Below are 21983 nucleotides of genomic sequence, written 5' to 3' on the forward strand. Positions count from 1 at the left end.
TGCAGGGTATTTACCAGGTTTCGGATTTTTCCCGCTGCAGCTCCTGAACCAGACTGACGGGTCAACATTCTCATGCAGAACTTGACAACAAGCTGAGGAGAGACATTTCATTTGTGATCAGGTGTGCCGGAGCAGGAAAGCTCTAAAACCTGCAGCCCTGGGGGTCCCGAGCTGCCCATCTCTGCTCTAGAGCGATCTAGCTTACTTTTCTGAAAGATTTTTATTCTTCATCTTCAGTTTCGTCCATGTGGGGTTTTCTCCGGTGAGACTGAGCCTCCCCAAAACTATCCACCAACACTTTCACCCACTTTCTCCAGTTTTAGTGGGGTTTCATATCCAGTCAGTGGATCAGTGGATTCCAACTTCCACAGAGACTCGGGCAGCAGTTTTTTCTCATGATGCATCTCTCCACAGTAGCAGCAATCTTCCGTTTTCCCAGAGTTCCTCTTCGTATTCCTCTTACACTGCTATGAGAGCCTCTCCCTTCCACGGAGTCAAGTAACTGGCGCCTTTCTTTCAGCGGTTGCCATGGTGATTCCAGGTATCAGAGCTCCATTGATGATGGATTTTTACCGTGGTTCCTGGCGCTGGGTAAAGACACTCCAGGTTGATGGAAACAACTCGGAGCAGCTGATCAGGAACCAGAAACTCGGAGCTGAACCTTCTGTCTGGAACAGGACGCTGTTTCCTTTCCTGAGCTCGGATTCTGGATGTGGATTTCAGAGAACAGATTCCCCCCTTGCTCAGGTGGGATTTCTACACAGTTGGATGCTGCCGTGGCTGTAAGATTTCATGTTAGAGTTTCTCTGATCTGCTTACAGGGATGGAGTTCATCACTCTCTCCGGTTTTACCTCAGCTGAGGGGCTTGTTTATGACCCTCGGTCTGTCCTCGCTGAGGACCAGGCCTGACGATGCCTTCAGGTCCCGTCTCTGAGATCATTTCAGAAGTTTGATTCAGGATAAACTACCAAAGCAGCCCCACCGGCACCTCATTTCTCAGATCTTGTACCTGAAAGATGCCCCCCACCATGTCCCCAGTCCTCTGCCTCTCCTTAAACCTGGTCCTGTAGCAGGAGAAGCAGCATCAGTAGCATCTGGTCCGCTGTCAGCTCAGAGCTGCCGTAGTAACGGCCTCATTGTCATGGTTGCCATCGTGTAGTCGTGTTTTTCTCCTTCATTTGCCTCCATCATTCTCCTTTTTCTCCTCAGGTTCGTCGTTTCTTTGACTTCTTATCCTGGGAACTGCTCTTCATTTTCTCATCATTTCCTCTGATTTACTCATCCTCCCGTATCTTTCCTTTTCACTTCTTCCCCTCAGTCTTTTAACTAGTGTTTCATTTATTCATTAATTAATTCATTAATTTATCTCCATCTTTAAGCCTCTGACTGCATGCGTGTTTATCATGGCTCCCTCATGTTTGTTTGAAGCGTCGTTTGTTCACGTCCTCAGAAATTAAAGCTACATCTTAAAAAAGCTGCAGTATGTAAGTAACCAGTGGGGGCAGCTTAGTGACCAGTTAGACCAGTTTGTTCGGTCACAGGATTGACAGCAGTAAAGAGGATGGAGAGTTTAAAAGAAAAGAAACAAAATGGTTGGTTTAGGGTCCTTACTGACCCTCTAAGGTGCCACTGCTGTAGGCGTTTCTGTTATTATATGTAAATAAAAAGTTGTGCTTTACTTGAACACTGCTTGACTAACCGGTCAGAAGCTGAGCGGCTCGGTGTGGGAGGATCCAGCTGCAGTTTAGATCTTCACTGCCGGCTCTTCAATCACGATGGAGCCAAGATGGTGGTGAGACGGTAGCTGGAAACGTTGGTACCTCTGTTCTGTTGGAGGAACCTGGTTATTACCTGGTATTTCTGCCACATATTTCCAGACACGCTCTGTCTGCTGGTGGGAGTGGCTAACGACCGAACGACCACTGTGATTGGCTGATGTGTGGAAAGAGTTTTCAGACCCTCTAGCGAGTTTTTCTGGTGTTACTGGAGACTTTTGGAGACGGAGGTGAATGAAGGGAGTTTAACTTCCCAACGAGGAGCGGTGCTGGTCAGACCCTCTCATACGAGGCTTGGTCTTCTAGCAGCAGCAGCTGCTGCATTCAGACGACGTTCACCTCTGTTTCATGACCAGGCTGGAAATGAAACGTAGAAGCTGCTGCTGGAGGATCCTGCTGGTTTACCGTCACAGTAACGTCTGTTAATGAAGAGTGTGGAGGAAATATTTAAACATGCTCCAGACTCCTAATTAAAAAACAAAATACACTTAAAAAAACTGAACTAAAAAATAAGGAAAACTTGACAGAATTATTAGTTTATTTGTTTTTTATTATTATTTATTTATTTATTTATTTATTTCTGTTCTAAACTTTTTTGTTTTTAATCAATTTTTGCCTTTTCCACTATACATCCCTCTCTATGGCAGCATCCATTACAACTACATGTACCAGGCTGATGATGCTAATTATCGACTTGTAGGACAGCCAATAGCTGCTGTTCTTACTGAGGAGTGGGAACAGCGGCTGGAGGAGCATCAGTCCCTGAAGCTGTTTATTACCAGGAACTACATGGACCAGTCGTACCAGGTCCTGTGGGGGATGACGGGGACAACGTTGTCGTTCTGCTTCGACTACAAAGTGAAAATCACATCTCATTTGATTTGATTTGATTTGACAGCTTCTATGTCTACTTGTTTTGTATTAGTGCTGCCAGTAAGATGTTTTTTTTCACAAAAAATGTGAATTGTAAACACTGTAATTTCTGAATTTTTTGTTCAAATATTTATTACTAATACAATGAAAATGAGAGGAAATGTGAATATTTGCTATGCAATGTGATTTCAGTGTCTGCGTCTAAATTTTCTGCTTGCACTCCTAAAAATTTAAGTTAGGGGCTGCTGTGCTCCTCGTAAAGAAAGTTAGTCTGGAGCCCTGGCATAGACCCCTCCCCCCAAAAAACAAAAATAAAATAAATAAAATAAAACGTGCGTGCGTGAGAGCTGGGGTTTCTTCTGATCTGTGATATACAAAAAGGGCACGGGGAAAGCCGGTTACGTCTGTTTACCCCCACCTCACTGTACCACTTCTTAACGAAGTGAAACGTTCTGCTATCCCATGCTTCAATGCTCCAGAACATCCACCTTCCTGCTGGGTTGTGGGATGTTTCCAAGAGGCTTTTTGTTGGTTATGTGCAGGTACAGGTGCTCCAGATATCCGTGTGCTGTCACATTCATTTTGGGATTGATTCAACATTTCTTTCAGCCTTGAAAATGATGTGGGCTGTGTGGACCTTCTGAAGCCCCACAGTGGTTGTGGAAACAGCAACATTATCCTCTCACCTCAGGAAGTCCATTCAAAGAGCTGAAGAACTTTATCCAAGGTTCTGATCCAGGAAGGGATTCCTTCAGTTTATGGCTTCAGGGAATGAAAACGTTTCCATCTAGCAGTTTTCTTCCGCATACCTTTTTTTGATACCTCTTTGTACATCAGTATGGAAGCTGTGTAGTTAGTAGAGCCCACACCGGACTGATGCGGGCCGGGTACTAACCAAGTGGAGGCTGGGTTCTGAGGGTTCTGCAGTCTAACAGACTAACAGCTACTTTAGAGAAGAAACTGATCATTTCCTAATATTCCTGGAAGAATTGATGTTAATTCTAAATTTGATAAACCAGCTGATCTGATTTTGTTTGGTCCAGTTGTTTGATGTTGTGTTTGGATCAGAACTGTGAGAACACACACCAGTAGTGATGGTGAAGGCCACAGTTACATCACATGCTGCAGAGTGATGCAAGAGTTGCATCTGCTCTCCTTTGTTATCACTCTGTGTGTGTTGTGTATCCATGGCTCATGCTCACTGCAGCTTTCCGTTACTATAGCAACAGACTCAGCAGGCAGACTTTTCCTGTTCCTCATGTGTTACAGAACAACACGACTGAATAGTCTGTGTGTTAATAAGTAAACTGTGTTTGGACATGTGGAAAGCCTCGTGGAGTTTTAACCAGCTGCTCCAGATGCTCTGTTCAGACTGAGAAAATGAAACAGAAATAAATAAATATGCAGCACAACATGAATGAAGTGAAACCAGAGAAGGTCCTGCAGATTGGGTCAGGAGCACAACACCGTACCTCCATGATAACAGCATTATTTATCACATTTCACCATAAAAACATCACCATCACTACTATGTTGCTAAGAGACCTCTATTTAGACCTGGACATGATGATGAAGCAACTTCCTGTCAGACTTTCCACCAATCAGAGAGCTTAGATTGACGGTAACGTCCAATCAGGAGCAGCCAAAGATCAACCAGTGAGCAGAAAGTTCTATGTGTGTGTGAAAAGAAGAAAAATAATGCTCCTCTATGGCTGGAATAAAGCCAAGAAGACGTTTCTGATGCACGGTGGCGCCACAAAGCAGCTGAGCTGGAGTTGGTTTAGTGAGGATAGCAGGTAAATAGTAGCAGGAATAACTGGAAATGAGGAAAAAGTGGAAACATGGAAATAGTTTCTGTTGTGTGTTTGTTTCAATAACAATATTTTCTCTCCTGAAAGCCAAGACTTGAGAGAACGATGAGATGAGAAAAGGTTTGGTCACTGTTGATCTGTGTGTTATTTCTACAAAGTTCTGTTAGTAATAAATTCTGCTTTCTTCTTCTGGTCGACCTTTATGCTGCTACATCTATTCATACATTCATTTTACATCATTTTACCTCCCAATCTGACAGCTGCTACACACTGGTTTATACTGGGATTAAAAGCTGCTACACACTGGTTTATACTGGGATTAAAAGCTGCTACAGACTGGTTTATACTGGGATTAAAAGCTGCTACAGACTGGTTTATACTGGGATTAAAAGCTGTTACAGACTGGTTTATACTGGGATTAAAAGCTGCTACAGACTGGTTTATACTGGGATTAAAAGCTGCTACAGACTGCTTTATACTGGGGTTAAAAGCTGCTACAGACTGGTTTATACTGGGATTAAAAGCTGTTACAGACTGGTTTATACTGGGATTAAAAGCTGCTACAGACTGGTTTATACTGGGATTAAAAGCTGCTACAGACTGCTTTATACTGGGATTAAAAGCTGCTACAGACTGCTTTATACTGGGATTAAAAGCTGCTACAGACTGGTTTATACTGGGATTAACAGCTGCTACACACTGGTTTATACTGGGATTAAAAGCTGCTGCAGACTGGTTTATACTGGGATTAAAAGCTGTTACAGACTGGTTTATACTGGGATTAAAAGCTGCTACAGACTGGTTTATACTGGGATTAAAAGCTGTTACAGACTGGTTTATACTGGGATTAAAAGCTGTTACAGACTGGTTTATACTGGAATTAAAAGCTGTTACAGACTGGTTTATACTGGGATTAAAAACTGCTACAGGCTGGTTTATACTGGGATTAAAAGCTGTTACAGACTGGTTTATACTGGGATTAAAAGCTGTTACAGACTGGTTTATACTGGGATTAAAAGCTGCTACAGACTGGTTTATACTGGGATTAAAAGCTGCTACACACTGGTTTATACTGGGATTAAAAGCTGTTACAGACTGGTTTATACTGGGATTAAAAGCTGCTACAGACTGGTTTATACTGGGATTAAAAGCTGTTACAGACTGGTTTATACTGGGATTAAAAACTGCTACAGACTGGTTTATGCTGGGATTAAAAGCTGCTACAGACTGGTATGTACTGGGATTAAAAGCTGCTACAGACTGGTTTATACTGGGATTAAAAGCTGCTACAGACTGGTTTATACTGGGATTAAAAGCTGCTACAGACTGATTTGTACTGGGATTAAAAGTTGCTACAGACTGGTTATTACTGGGATTAACAGCTGCTACAGACTGGTTTATACTGGGATTAAAAGCTGCTACAGACTGGTTTATACTGGGATTAAAAGCTGTTACAGACTGGTTTATACTGGGATTAAAAGCTGCTACAGACTGGTTTGTACTGGGATTAAAAGCTGCTACAGACTGGTTTATACTGGGATTAAAAGCTGCTACAGACTGGTTTATACTGGGATTAAAAGCTGTTACAGACTGGTTCATACTGGGATTAAAAGCTGTTACAGACTGGTTTATACTGGGATTAAAAGCTGCTACAGACTGGTTTGTACTGGGATTAAAAGCTGCTACAGACTGGTTTATACTGGGATTAAAAGCTGCTACAGACTGGTTTATGCTGGGATTAAAAGTTGCTACAGACTGGTTTATGCTGGGATTAAAAGCTGCTACAGACTGGTTTATACTGGGATTAAAAGCTGCTACAGACTGGTTTATGCTGGGATTAAAAGCTGCTACAGACTGGTTTATACTGGGATTAAAAGCTGCTACAGACTGGTTTATGCTGGGATTAAAAGCTGCTACACACTGGTTTATACTGGGATTAAAAGCTGCTACAGACTGGTTTATACTGGGATTAAAAGCTGCTACAGACTGGTTTATACTGGGATTAAAAGCTGCTACAGACTTGTTTATACTGGGATTAAAAGCTGCTACAGACTGGTTTATACTGGGATTAAAAGCTGCTACAGACTGGTTTATACTGGGATTAAAAGCTGTTACAAACTGGTTTATACTGGGATTAAAAGCTGTTACAGACTGGTTTATGCTGGGATTAAAAGCTGCTACAGACTGGTTTATACTGGGATTAAAAGCTGTTACAGACTGGTTTATACTGGGATTAAAAGCTGTTACAGACTGGTTTATACTGGGATTAAAAGCTGTTACAGACTGGTTTATACTGGGATTAAAAGCTGTTACAGACTGGTTTATACTGGGATTAAAAGCTGCTACAGACTGGTTTATGCTGGGATTAAAAGTTGCTACAGACTGGTTTATGCTGGGATTAAAAGCTGCTACAGACTGGTTTATACTGGGATTAAAAGCTGCTACAGACTGGTTTATACTGGGATTAAAAGCTGTTACAGACTGGTTTATACTGGGATTAACAGCTGCTACACACTGGTTTATACTGGGATTAAAAGCTGCTACAGACTGGTTTGTACTGGGATTATAAGCTGCTACAGACTGGTTTGTACTGGGATTAAAAGCTGCTACAGACTGGTTTATACTGGGATTAAAAGCTGCTACAGACTGGTTTATACTGGTATTAAAAGCTGCTACAGACTGGTTTATACTGGGATTAAAAGCTGTTACAGACTGGTTTATACTGGGATTAAAAGCTGCTACAGACTGGTTTGTACTGGGATTATAAGCTGCTACAGACTGGTTTGTACTGGGATTAAAAGCTGCTACAGACTGGTTTATACTGGGATTAAAAGCTGCTACAGACTGGTTTATACTGGGATTAAAAGCTGTTACAGACTGGTTTATACTGGGATTAAAAGCTGCTACAGACTGGTTTATACTGGGATTAAAAGCTGCTACAGACTGCTTTATACTGGGGTTAAAAGCTGCTACAGACTGGTTTATACTGGGATTAAAAGCTGTTACAGACTGGTTTATACTGGGATTAAAAGCTGCTACAGACTGGTTTATACTGGGATTAAAATCTGCTACAGACTGCTTTATACTGGGATTAAAAGCTGCTACAGACTGCTTTATACTGGGATTAAAAGCTGCTACAGACTGGTTTATACTGGGATTAACAGCTGCTACACACTGGTTTATACTGGGATTAAAAGCTGCTGCAGACTGGTTTATACTGGGATTAAAAGCTGTTACAGACTGGTTTATACTGGGATTAAAAGCTGCTACAGACTGGTTTATACTGGGATTAAAAGCTGTTACAGACTGGTTTATACTGGGATTAAAAGCTGTTACAGACTGGTTTATACTGGAATTAAAAGCTGTTACAGACTGGTTTATACTGGGATTAAAAACTGCTACAGGCTGGTTTATACTGGGATTAAAAGCTGTTACAGACTGGTTTATACTGGGATTAAAAGCTGCTACAGACTGGTTTATACTGGGATTAAAAGCTGCTACAGACTGGTTTATACTGGGATTAAAAGCTGCTACACACTGGTTTATACTGGGATTAAAAGCTGTTACAGACTGGTTTATACTGGGATTAAAAGCTGCTACAGACTGGTTTATACTGGGATTAAAAGCTGTTACAGACTGGTTTATACTGGGATTAAAAACTGCTACAGACTGGTTTATGCTGGGATTAAAAGCTGCTACAGACTGGTATGTACTGGGATTAAAAGCTGCTACAGACTGGTTTATACTGGGATTAAAAGCTGCTACAGACTGGTTTATACTGGGATTAAAAGCTGCTACAGACTGATTTGTACTGGGATTAAAAGTTGCTACAGACTGGTTATTACTGGGATTAACAGCTGCTACAGACTGGTTTATACTGGGATTAAAAGCTGCTACAGACTGGTTTATACTGGGATTAAAAGCTGTTACAGACTGGTTTATACTGGGATTAAAAGCTGCTACAGACTGGTTTGTACTGGGATTAAAAGCTGCTACAGACTGGTTTATACTGGGATTAAAAGCTGCTACAGACTGGTTTATACTGGGATTAAAAGCTGTTACAGACTGGTTCATACTGGGATTAAAAGCTGTTACAGACTGGTTTATACTGGGATTAAAAGCTGCTACAGACTGGTTTATACTGGGATTAAAAGCTGCTACAGACTGGTTTATACTGGGATTAAAAGCTGCTACAGACTGGTTTATGCTGGGATTAAAAGTTGCTAAACACTGGTTTATGTTGGGATTCAACGCTGCTACAGACTGGTTTATACTGGGATTAAAAGCTGCTACAGACTGGTTTATGCTGGGATTAAAAGCTGCTACAGACTGGTTTATACTGGGATTAAAAGCTGCTACAGACTGGTTTATGCTGGGATTAAAAGCTGCTACACACTGGTTTATACTGGGATTAAAAGCTGCTACAGACTGGTTTATACTGGGATTAAAAGCTGCTACAGACTGGTTTATACTGGGATTAAAAGCTGCTACAGACTTGTTTATACTGGGATTAAAAGCTGCTACAGACTGGTTTATACTGGGATTAAAAGCTGCTACAGACTGGTTTATACTGGGATTAAAAGCTGTTACAAACTGGTTTATACTGGGATTAAAAGCTGTTACAGACTGGTTTATGCTGGGATTAAAAGCTGCTACAGACTGGTTTATACTGGGATTAAAAGCTGTTACAGACTGGTTTATACTGGGATTAAAAGCTGTTACAGACTGGTTTATACTGGGATTAAAAGCTGTTACAGACTGGTTTATACTGGGATTAAAAGCTGTTACAGACTGGTTTATACTGGGATTAAAAGCTGCTACAGACTGGTTTATGCTGGGATTAAAAGTTGCTACAGACTGGTTTATGCTGGGATTAAAAGCTGCTACAGACTGGTTTATACTGGGATTAAAAGCTGCTACAGACTGGTTTATACTGGGATTAAAAGCTGTTACAGACTGGTTTATACTGGGATTAACAGCTGCTACACACTGGTTTATACTGGGATTAAAAGCTGCTACAGACTGGTTTGTACTGGGATTATAAGCTGCTACAGACTGGTTTGTACTGGGATTAAAAGCTGCTACAGACTGGTTTATACTGGGATTAAAAGCTGCTACAGACTGGTTTATACTGGTATTAAAAGCTGCTACAGACTGGTTTATACTGGGATTAAAAGCTGTTACAGACTGGTTTATACTGGGATTAAAAGCTGCTACAGACTGGTTTGTACTGGGATTATAAGCTGCTACAGACTGGTTTGTACTGGGATTAAAAGCTGCTACAGACTGGTTTATACTGGGATTAAAAGCTGCTACAGACTGGTTTATACTGGTATTAAAAGCTGCTACAGACTGGTTTATACTGGTATTAAAAGCTGCTACAGACTGGTTTATACTGGTATTAAAAGCTGCTACAGACTGGTTTATACTGGTATTAAAAGCTGCTACAGACTGGTTTGTACTGGGATTATAAGCTGCTACAGACTGGTTTGTACTGGGATTAAAAGCTGCTACAGACTGGTTTATACTGGGATTAAAAGCTGCTACAGACTGGTTTATACTGGTATTAAAAGCTGCTACAGACTGGTTTATACTGGTATTAAAAGCTGCTACAGACTGGTTTATACTGGTATTAAAAGCTGCTACAGACTGGTTTATACTGGTATTAAAAGCTGCTACAGACAGGTTTATGCTGGGATTAAAAGCTGTTACAGACTGGTTTATACTGGGATTAAAAGCTGTTACAGACTGGTTTATACTTGGATTTAAAGCTGCTACACACTGGTTTGTACTGGGATTAAAAGCTGCTACAGACTGGTTTATACTGGGATTAAAAGATGCTGCAGACTGGTTTATACTGGGATTAAAAGCTGTTACAGACTGGTTTATACTGGGATTAAAAGCTGTTACAGACTGGTTTATACTGGGATTAAAAGATGCTGCAGACTGGTTTATACTGGGATTAAAAGCTGCTACACACTGGTTTATACTGGGATTAACAGCTGCTACAGACTGGTTTATACTGGGATTAAAAGCTGTTACAGACTGGTTTATACTGGGATTAAAAGCTGTTACAGACTGGTTTATACTGGGATTAAAAGATGCTGCAGACTGGTTTATACTGGGATTACCAGCTGCTACAGACTGGTTTATACTGGGATTAAAAGCTGTTACAGACTGGTTTATACTGGGATTAAAAGCTGTTACAGACTGGTTTATACTGGGATTAAAAGCTGCTACAGACTGGTTTGTACTGGGATTAAAAGCTGCTACAGACTGGTTTATACTGGGATTAAAAGCTGTTACAGACTGGTTTATACTGGGATTAAAAGATGTTACAGACTGGTTTATACTGGGATTAAAAGCTGTTACAGACTGGTTTATACTGGGATTAAAAGCTGCTACAGACTGGTTTATACTGGGATTAAAAGCTGTTACAGACTGGTTTATACTGGGATTAAAAGCTGCTACAGACTGGTTTATACTGGGATTAAAAGCTGTTACAGACTGGTTTATACTGGGATTAAAAGCTGTTACAGACTGGTTTATACTGGGATTAAAAGCTGCTACAGACTGGTTTATACTGGGATTAAAAGCTGCTACAGACTGGTTTATACTGGGATTAAAAGCTGTTACAGACTGGTTTATACTGGGATTAAAAGATGTTACAGACTGGTTTATACTGGGATTAAAAGCTGTTACAGACTGGTTTATACTGGGATTAAAAGCTGCTACAGACTGGTTTATACTGGGATTAAAAGCTGTTACAGACTGGTTTATACTGGGATTAAAAGCTGCTACAGACTGGTTTATACTGGGATTAAAAGCTGTTACAGACTGGTTTATACTGGGATTAAAAGCTGTTACAGACTGGTTTATACTGGGATTAAAAGCTGCTACAGACTGGTTTATACTGGGATTAAAAGCTGCTACAGACTGGTTTATACTGGGATTAAAAGCTGCTGCTTTCAGTTTTTTCTACAAACTAACAGGCAGGCCTGAGCAGAGATTTCAGGGTTAATCAGCTTGAGAAGGTTCAGAATTCAGCTGAAGTTGCTGGACTTTGAACCAGGACCAGAGACCTCATTACTCCCATTTTAGCCGGTTTGTCTCCCCGTATGTTTTAACACGAACTTACAGTCGGCCTTTCACCTCCTGATTTATCCAAGCATTTGAGCCTGTACGAAGTCTAAGACCCTCGACACTCGGCTGAGACTGGGTGGAACACTTTGTAGCTCTGAGGAGATCAGGCTTTTATCAGAGGTGAAGAGATGATAGTTTCTGACAGTTTGGGTTTGATTTATTGACTGAGTTGTTCTTTTAAGTAGTTTTACTTGATTCAGTCTGCTGCTGTGTCTTTACCTCCAGAGCAGAAACGTGTGATTTTAATATGGTTTTTTCTTTTTATTCTGTGATCTAAATGACGCTGAAAGAAAATGCAGTAGGTTGAGGTGTCAGATGAAATGAAGTTGGACTGTCACAGACCGAGGCCGACCTCAGTGTTCTGGATTGGATCTGATGTGAAAGGGTGGACAGAGGGTGGTGGATCATGTGAGATGGCTGGATTAGACGGAGGGGGTGGGGGGGATCCTGGGATGACTGCTGCTGACACAAACAAAACCAAATGAGTTTTGGAGGGAGATGGAGCTGCATAATGACTCTGAAGGATGGATTAGGTGTTAATAAAGAGACAGATTAGTGTTATTTGGGTGTGCTGCTGCAGCTGTAAACGCCGCTCAGCTGGCTGCAGCAGGGCGTAGAGGGAGGCTGAACCAGGAGACATGCACCCGTTGATCCCTGCTTTCACCCTCTCTCAGCCTATGAAGAGAGGAGTGGGGGAGGGAGGCAGAAGATGAGAGTGGAGATGAAATGGAGAGATGAGAGAAAGATGGCTAATGCATGTGCACATCTGTGCAGTCAAAATGCAGCAGATTATCTTCCGGAGGATGCAGAAAGGTTTCTCTGGCTGTAAGCAGCGCATCATTTAGATACTGATTCTGTGCTTCCTTCCATATTATTTACTCTATAGTCGCTTTTTTCACAATCATGTTTATATTTATAGAAAGAACCTGCAGATTCAGCCGTGTGCCTCTAGTCATGTTAATGTTCCTGTAGCTGCCAGGAAAAAACAGCTTCAGGATGTCACATTTAAACTCCTGCCTGTTCCAGGAACACGCGTGTGATATTCCTTCATTATTTCCTCAGCAGTTAAACAGGTAGAAGCTCGGACGTGTTGATGTGGAAACCGTCTCTCTGTGCAGGTGAAAGCTGCTCTTTTTAGGCTGCAGAAACAAAATGAATCCTTCAGAGAGAAAACTTAAACATGTAGAGAGGCCACATCAACTGTTTGGGACATTTTAGAAGAAAAATGCCAGAATGAGCCACTCAGATGCTGAAGTCTGCACAAAGTCTGCACATACAGAGGCTCTATAACAAGGTGCAAAGCTAGAGTTAAAATAGTATGGAGAAGCACCATATTTTCCAGACTACAGTACAATATATATATATATCTATATATATATCTATATATATATATATATATATATATATATATATATATATATTTATTCATACCAACCGGTAGGAGTAAACATTACCGTCTACAGCCACTAGAGGGTGCTCTAGGCTTGTGCTAACTGCAGTATTTGCTGCTCCTGTAACACTGAAAAAATGAACTAAAACATCAACTGAGAAAGACTAAACACACAAAATGCCCCCAAGAAGAAGAAATCCTCTTCTGCAGATTCCAAACTGCAGGGAGTGAAATACGCGGCTGAAAACGGTGATCGAGCAGCAGTTGGCCGAGTTGTTCTGAAACGACACAGAGGATGAAGAATTCCGTGATGTGGGCGGAGATGGGGAGCTTGGTGAACTCGGGCGTGTCTGTGTATTTTTGTGCAGTGAACAACTGATTTATTTCATATTTAACGTGGAAATTCGGTAGCAGGACCGAGTTGTGTCCCTGCGGTGTCTTTTAAAGGCCGAATGTCAAGTAGAGCTGCAACTAATGAATATTCTGATGGTCGACTAGTCACCAACTATTAAAATGAGTAGTCGACCAATCGGGTTATTTATCTCATAAGTAATAATGTAATGTAAGTCCGATGTTCCTCCTCTTTAAATTCGAGCGTTGCAGACGTACTTCGTGGTACACAAGGTCCGCTTTACAAGTCTCATGTACTTAACTTATTTTCTAAGTTTAACTTGTTATTTCAGACTTGACGTCCTCTGCCGCCGTTTTGTTCCCTGGTTTTTTTGTTGCAGACACTAGTCGACAGTTAAATTTGTTGTCGACTGTTTTTATTGTTGACTATTGAATGAATGAATGAATGAAAAATACTTTATTAATCCCAAAGGGAAATTCAATATTGTAGTAGTAGTAGTAATTTTTTTTTTTTTTTTTTTTTTTTTTTTTTTTTTTTAGTAAAGTAAAACAATCACATTATACTACAATTGCTGCTGCCACCTAGCGGCGCATTCTAGAACCTTGATGACAACATCGCAAATCATTGCAGCCCTAATGTGACGTGAACGTTTTCGTACTTCCTCAGCGCCTCCATCAGCAGTTCATTAAGCGTAATGAGGAGACTGGTTCGCCTCACAGAGGAAACCCTGGTGTTACGCCAACATGACACACATTCAGCCTGTTGTTCCGGGTGCTGTTGTGTAGTTGATTAAAATGCCTTTCCAGATTAAATGTTTGTTTTCGGTTTTGGATTTTGTGAAATAACTTTCTAAATAAATGCAACTTACAGTTCAGAAATTACGGTAATTAGAGATAAAAATAAGCTGGAGTGCGTCTGGTTATATGTATGTATACTACTGAACCTCATTCCTGTGTCTATGTTTATAACTTGTTTTCTGTCAGATGTTAGCTTTCCTTAGCTAACACAACAAATTTGTCCTGTTCTCCTGTTTCTAAGCGGGTGGTGTTGTTTTACCAGCAGCCTCCCTGAATAAGTCACACTGTTTAACGGATGTTTTCCTGTCTTGTGTCCAGGTTTATGTGGAGTTTGATGACCAGGAGTGGGAGAAAAGAGAGTGGGTGAAGGTCTACGAAGATTTCCAGCTGTTTCTACTGGAGCACCAGCTGGTCTGGGCCAAAAGAAAGGAAGGAGCAGCAGCAGGGGGAGCAGGACCAGGAGGCCAGCTGCAGGGAACCAAGGCCAAGCACATACAGTGGCCTGCACTGGTAAGACCTTTGTTTTCTATTTATAGACCGGACCCAGGATCAGTCGGCCGTTCGCCGAGCTGATGGTGCTGTTACACTTCCACACGGGTCTGGCTCCCTTTTCAAAGTTAAAAAGTCAGCAAACTTTCCATCATGCTGCAGGTTGGATGCTCAGACTGAACATTTCCTAAACTTCCCGTTAATAAACCAGAAGGGCCGCTGTTTGGGAAACCTCCTGGTGTCTTTCAGGGTTCCTTGTCTGGCGCTGGTTGAAATAAGTCTACAGAGGCAGAAAAACTGCTAATGATTCTGTTAGTTACACTCCTCAGAGCAGAGACGAAGACATTCAGCAGCAGGAAAATTATGTTAATCAGGAGTCTCAACTGGGTCAGATCTGGGTTTCCAGCTCTGATCAGCATCGCTGGGGACACGAGACAACGGAGACATACGGAGCTGTTTACGGAGTTTCACGTATTATTAGAGAACCTGAACTCAGCAAGACGATGACAAGGACACACAGCAGAAAACTTCTTCTTCCGTTTCCCACACTGTATTCTGTCCAAACATGGGACGCGTGTTCACACACATCATGACCAGAAAGCGCTTTCAGGGTTCATGTAAACAGAACAGGTCTGATCAGAGGTTCCACCTGATCACAGAAAAAAACATGGCTGCTGTTACCATAACGCCATCCTCAGATTTTTCCTGTTTTATTGTCATTTACTCAGGAATAGTAAGAGATAGGCTGGTTCTGATCCTGGACATCCATTCACTGAGCTCCCTAGATGTCTCTAGATGTCCCTATATGTGTCTAGATGTCCCTACATGTGTCTGGATGTCCCTACATGTGTCTAGATGTCCCTACATGTGTCTGGGTGTCCCTACATGTGTCTAGATGTCCCTACATGTGTCTGGGTGTCCCTACATGTGTCTAGATGTCCCTACATGTGTCTGGGTGTCCCTACATGTGTCTAGATGTCCCTACATGTGTCTGGGTGTCCCTACATGTGTCTAGATGTCCCTACATGTGTCTAGATGTCCCTACATGTGTCTAGATGTCCCTATGAGCCTAAAACATGAAGATGAATCTGATTATTTACTTTCATCTGAGAAAATGGAAACAGGAATTAAAGGTTTAATGTGTTTATGACATCTTGGTTTTATTTAGCCAGACCAACTGTGTGTGTGTGTGTGTGTGTGTGTGTGTGTGTGTGTGTGTGTGTGTGTGTGTGTGTGTGTGTGTGTGAGAGAGAGAGAGAGAGTGTGATTATTGGAGAAACCTGATTCTCGGTCTGTTTCTCTGTCATTACTCATGTCTTGATGTGGCGGCCTCGTGGCTGCTGTGGTGTTTCTGTTGTATTTACGCTGCACTGTTTTACACGCACACACGTGTGTGGACTGTGACGTGCACGCTGGAGATGGCGGTGGTGTTGCTGTGTGTGTGTCTGTGGTGGTGAGCTGCTGTCCTGATTTTACCAGAGCTGTTTGTTTTCATGTCGGTCGGTGAAAGAAGAGTTCAGTTTTGGCTTTGGACCATCTGCATATTTCTGTACGTGTGCGCGTGCGCATGTACGTGCATGTGTGTGTAAACGTGATTCATTGTCATTATGTAATAGCAGAGTTAACAGCGCCATCTGCTGCCCACATGGAAGATCAGCATCAGGACCATTTACACTGATTCTGCTTGTTTTTCTCTGTCCTTCATCCACTAGTTACTCATCTTTCCCATCTGCTGCTGTTGTCATAGCAACAACATCAAAGCCTCCAGAACTGATCTTTTTAAAAAGAATTTGTATAAATTATAACATTACATCGTGCTTTCAAGTGAAGGAGGATGAAATGAGAAGATTAAAATTAGACGTTTATCAGGACGTCTGTCAGCCTTTATTTTAATTTACTGCCCAGTTTGGACGAAAATGTCCACTTACAAGAACCTAAAAAACTTTAGCCCTGCTCAAAATCACCAAGCATTCAAAGATTTTTAACCCTTTAATTTCCAGTTTGAAGACAAAAATGTCAGATTAAGTCACATTAAACCCTCATTTTTAAAAAAATTAGTAATATTTCATTTTCAGGGTTCATTTTTGAGAAAAAATTAGTCATTTTTATTAAATCAGCCCCAGTATAGACCTATGTACAAAATGCTATTAGATAAATTATTAGTTGAATTTTAAAATGTGTGAGAAAAAGACTGTATCATCAATCAATATCAGCAGCAGTAACACAAAACCCCACCAAAAAGAAACTCCTCCTGTTCACCTTTAAGGCCATCCATAAACTCGCCCCTCCATATCTGTCTGACCTCCACCAGATCCTCCTTCATCCACGTTGCTGCGCTCCCTGCCCCCACCCGACATCCACAATATCCACCTCCTCTTCCCATCGTCAGATCCAGACTCAGGACTCATCGGTTTAAGTTCAGGGTCTCTGACTCCGGTCCTCGTGAGCTACTATCCTGCTGGTTTTAGATACAACACCCCCCTGCACAGGCCTGTTAATAGTGATCTGAGTCCGGTGTGTTTCATCAGGGTAGAAACCTGCAGGACAGAAGCTCACGAGGACCGGAGCTCCCTCCTCTGTTTCTCTCACTATATGCTGATTCTATCCGTTGTTTTTTCAGTTTGTTGTAAAGTGTCTTTGAGTTTCATGGAAGGTGTTTTTAAATAAAATGTTTCTTTATTGGTGTCATACAATAGTATAATATAATAAACCAGGGCTCCGCACTAACTGGTTGCACTGGTGCTCCAAACTTTTTAATTTGGGTGCATCCCAACTTTTTACAGCATCTGTCAGCAGCTCGTTTGAATACATGTTAATGATCGTCTGTTGATCATTAGGCTATTGTGAAGAGTGATGAGGTTTAGAGAAATGTTTGTCTTTGTGTTTTGACTGGAGTTCGATCCCACCAGCGGACGCCTTCCAGTTGGGTCCTTAGCCAGGACCTTAACCCCACGGCCTGACCACTATACGCTGCTAAATGTAATTCTTTATTGGAGGCATGAATGTCAAGTCGAAAAAAAGTAAAGATTTTAAAACAAAGTTGTGGCTTCACTGAACTAAGTGAAACTAAACATTTTGAACTTTGGAACAGCTCATGAGGCTGAACTGCTTCAGGCAAATTTCCCTCCTCTGGATTCACGTTTTATCTTTTCAGAGTTGAATTGTGTGAAAAGCAGCTCCTCTTTGGTTTTATTACACACCACGTTTCTGGCTGCTCAGACTGCTGGAAGCATCCTGGGATTCGGTTTTCTGTTTTAAATGCACGGTAGCCGGTTATACCGGCGCTTCCTCTACCATCACATTTATTCTGGTTTTCTGAACAGCACCAAGTTCCACCAGAAGTCGCTTCAGGTTCCCTTCCTCTACAACAGGTTTATACATCTTCTTTTATTAGAAACTAAACAGTCTGATGTGATTAACGTGGTTGATGAGATGGCAGGCCATAGCTGCTCTGTGTGTCCCACCCTGGTGCTACACGCAAGCACGCACACACAGGTGAGGACACTTCCATTAGCGGGCAGAGAGCGTGTCAGAGAACACGCCAACCAGCTGAAAGTCACATGTTTGTGATATACAATATAGTATACTAGCACTTATTATAATATAATATAATATAATATAATGTAATATAATATAATATAATGTAATATAATATTAGGTTAACTGATTACTCTAAATTCTCCCTAGGAATGTGTGTGTGTGTGAATGGTTGTTTGTCCCCTATGTGTTGGCCCTGCGATGGACTGGTGACCTGTCCAGGTGTACCTGCCTCTCACCTGTTAATGCTGGGATAGGCTCCAGCTTACCTGCGACCCGTAATGGACCAAGCGGTTCAGAGGATGAATGAAATGAATGAATAATATAATATATCAGATGGTATAATTTAGCCTGATATTACTTATTTTCAGGCTCTTATACAATGTAGATTTTTTTCAGTTGTTTTTAATCAGCAGAAACAAACCATCTTCATCAGCCAGAGTCTTCCTCCCTCTGTCTTACACACACACACACACACACACACTGACCCACACACACCAACCATATAATGACTCAGCTCATATCCGTCTCGTCTGTCCTCGGTGTTAAATCAAGCCGCTGATGACTCCTCTTCCTCATCTTCCTCCTGCACAAACACAAACCCAGCTTTTATTTTAGGACAGATGCTGGTTCACCCGGTGTTAACACCAGGTGTTAACATTCAGGCGCCGCGCTCACATTCAGTCTCATCCATGTCACGGATGGCTGAGGTCACGTGGCTCATAAAACCATCTAATGCACAGGTAACAAGGTTTAAATGTTACTTTTATCTGTGGAGCTAAGATATATAATAGTAGCTCAATTTGTAGTCCAGAAATTTGTAAAATAGTATCTGAAGAGTAACTATGCAAAGGTAGAAGGTAAAAAAGTGAACCCGAGCACTTTTCCAGATGTTTTAATAGAGGAACCAGCAGAGTCCCTGCTGTCATACAACTATCTTCAACCTTTTACCACCACATTACCATCGTTATATATCAGTGTCAGTAATGATTAACATCGCGACCCTCGGTGTCAGACACAACAACAGGTCCACCTTCATGTCCAGAAGATCGCTGAGGATGTGAGACCGTCTGGGCTCGTCGTGAACTTATTCCGTTTACCATCAATCATCTGTAGCTGATTCATGGAAACCAGGGACAAATATGTGGGAGCGGATGGATCTAGTGAGCATGGGGCCCATCGAGATGGTTTATACACCAGGGCCAGAATTCACTGCTACGGTCCTGATTTCTGATGCTGAGAATTTAAAACCTTCAGGTTTACGGACTGGGGCTGCTGGTTCTACTCTTCCCAGCAGAGCATGCAAGGCTCATCAAAAAAAGATGATTTGAATAGATCTGTCTCCCAGCTCCACCCTCCATCCTCACCAGCTCATTACTGTTTCTGCTGTAAGGTAAATCTACTCTCTGGGCAGTGCACAACACTGTTGTGTATGAAAACACACCCAGTGCCCATGTGCCTTGCCCATGGGCAGGTTAGATGTAGTGTTACTGGAATTAGGTCAATAAAAGTGCAACCACCCCCACCCTGCTGTCTCTGTCCCCCTGAGCAGATGGGGCTGGGCTCGTCTAATCTGCCTCCTCTAGATGTGTGTGTGCACGGTGTAATTATAGCTTCACTTCATCATAGTGATGGAACATCTCCATGTTCACAAGCACCTCCACCTCCAGGTGTGTGTGTGTCGTCTTATTCAGGAACTCCGGTAGATTCCAACCCTCAGGCCAATGCTGCATAACAACAAAATGTTAAGAGATGGGAAAGCAACATGGCGATCGCACCACGCGTGTGTCTGTGTGTGTCTACCTTTAATCCAGCATCATGGTGGCAGATGCTCTGCAGGATCCAACCCTCCACCAGGTGTTTGCATACACGTAACAGAGTTTAAATTAGATGAGTGATGAACAGATTAATCAGAGCTGCATCGTGGTGACCTATGGACCGTTCTCTCTGACGTCACACTGTTGGTTTACGCCACCATGTTGGTGGCAAAAAGCTAGCTGGGCCCCGCTCGGCTTTAGTGTCAATTAACTGTTCCTCATCATGGTGCTGAACGCTGAAAACTGTCGTTGCCATGGTGATGAAAGCTGAAAACTGTCGTTACCATGGTGAATAACTCTGAAAACTGCCATCACCATGGTGATTAACGCTGAAAAATGCAGTCACCGTGGTGATAAACACTGAAAACAGCTGTCACTGTGGTGATTAACGCTGAAAACTGCCGTCACTGTGGTGAGTAACGCGGAAAACTCTTGTTACCATGGTGATAAACACTGAAAACAGCCGTCACCATGGTGATAAACACTGAAAACTGCCGTCACCGTGGTGAGTAACGCTGAAAACTCTTGTTACTGTGGTGATAAACACTGAAAACAGCGGTTAACGTGGTGATGAATGCTAAAAACTGCCGTCACCGTGGTGATTAACGCTGAAAACTGCCGTCACCGTGGTGATTAACGCTGAAAACTGCCGTCACCATGGTGATTAATGCTGAAAACTCTTGTTACCGTGGTGATAAACACTGAAAACAGCCGTCACCGTGGTGATTAACGCTGAAAACTGCCATCACCGTGGTGATTAACGCTGAAAACTCTTGTTACTGTGGTGATAAACACTGAAAACTGCCATCACCGTGGTGATTAACGCTGAAAACTGCCATCACCGTGGTGATGAATGCTGAAAAGTGAAACTTTTTAAATGTCCTGATGAAAGCGTTTCATCCAGCCTGCTTTGTTTTTGTTTTTGCCACACACAAATGTCACGTAATCAGTGACGAAAGCTGAGAACGGTCCATATAGTTTAGGGTTGTCATGATACCAAAGTTTCCAACTCGGTACCTATACTGAAGATGGTGCTCGATACTCAATTTTCAACACTATAGAGGGGGATTCTTTTCATCAGATCATAAAACTGAGTCAGAACACCACAAAAATAACACATCCAAGCAGTACAACAAAAATAAATAAACAAATTTAATAAGTGACATTAACTTTAAAGTTAAAGCATTTTCTAAAGCTCTTTTAGTTCATGCAAAGATACAGTCTAAACAGTGTTCGCTGTGGTGCAAAAAATATGAAACTAAAAAAACTGGGTTAGTGTGCCTTTCTTCACCATATTGGATGTGAGCTCAAGTGGACAATAAAACAAACTAGTTAAGATTATCTGCTTTTTAAAACTAGATTATTTAGTTTAAAAAATTTTTTTTTACTCTTTAGAGTGTTTAGCTCAGTGTGGAGTGCAGCCTCCCCGTGTACAGGGGCCAAGAAAATCTTTAAAAAAAAAAAAGACTAACTTTTTAAATGTTTTTTTTTTATGTTTTTTGTTTCTACAGTCGACATTAAAAAGCATTAACTTTGATAGATGTCAATCATCCACCCCCACACTCACAGCCCCCCTCTCAGCTTCACCTCTTTGCCCACTTTTATATTTTCCAGGAGCGACGGCTGCCAAGATGGCGATGGTAGGAACCGCCCAACGAGCTTCACTTTTGCTTTTCAGAAAGCTACGGGTGATGTCACAGAGCCATCTTTTATATACAGTATATGGGTAGCACCCACGACTCATTGAGAAGCGTAAATGAGATGTTGTTACATCAGTCTTGAAGTCGCCGACAACACCAGAAAAAGTTGCTAAATTTGTCGCTGGTCGCCTCTTTTTTTTTTTAATGTGCTGCTACTTAGGGCTAAAAACCTGCTAATTATAGCGACAACTTGCTAAGTTGGTAGCACTGTAAATGGTGGGTCCTCTAGGGAGCTGCTGTAGGGGTGGGGCTGCTCGCTGCAGTGCCTGTTTAAAATGGATAGAGACGGCTGGTCCTA

General features: G+C 41.9%; 1 protein-coding gene across 1 annotated transcript in view; it reads left to right on the top strand.

Moving 5' to 3' along the window:
* The window catches only part of jmjd1cb (jumonji domain containing 1Cb), a 120472-nt gene that overhangs the window by 46644 nt on the left and 51845 nt on the right, over positions 1-21983 (top strand). The window contains 1 exon segment of the mRNA XM_041973257.1: positions 14461-14652. Within this exon segment, the coding sequence (XP_041829191.1) occupies positions 14461-14652 (192 nt within the window).

This window comes from Melanotaenia boesemani, chromosome 21 (assembly GCF_017639745.1).
Source record: "Melanotaenia boesemani isolate fMelBoe1 chromosome 21, fMelBoe1.pri, whole genome shotgun sequence".
Lineage (NCBI taxonomy): Eukaryota > Metazoa > Chordata > Actinopteri > Atheriniformes > Melanotaeniidae > Melanotaenia > Melanotaenia boesemani.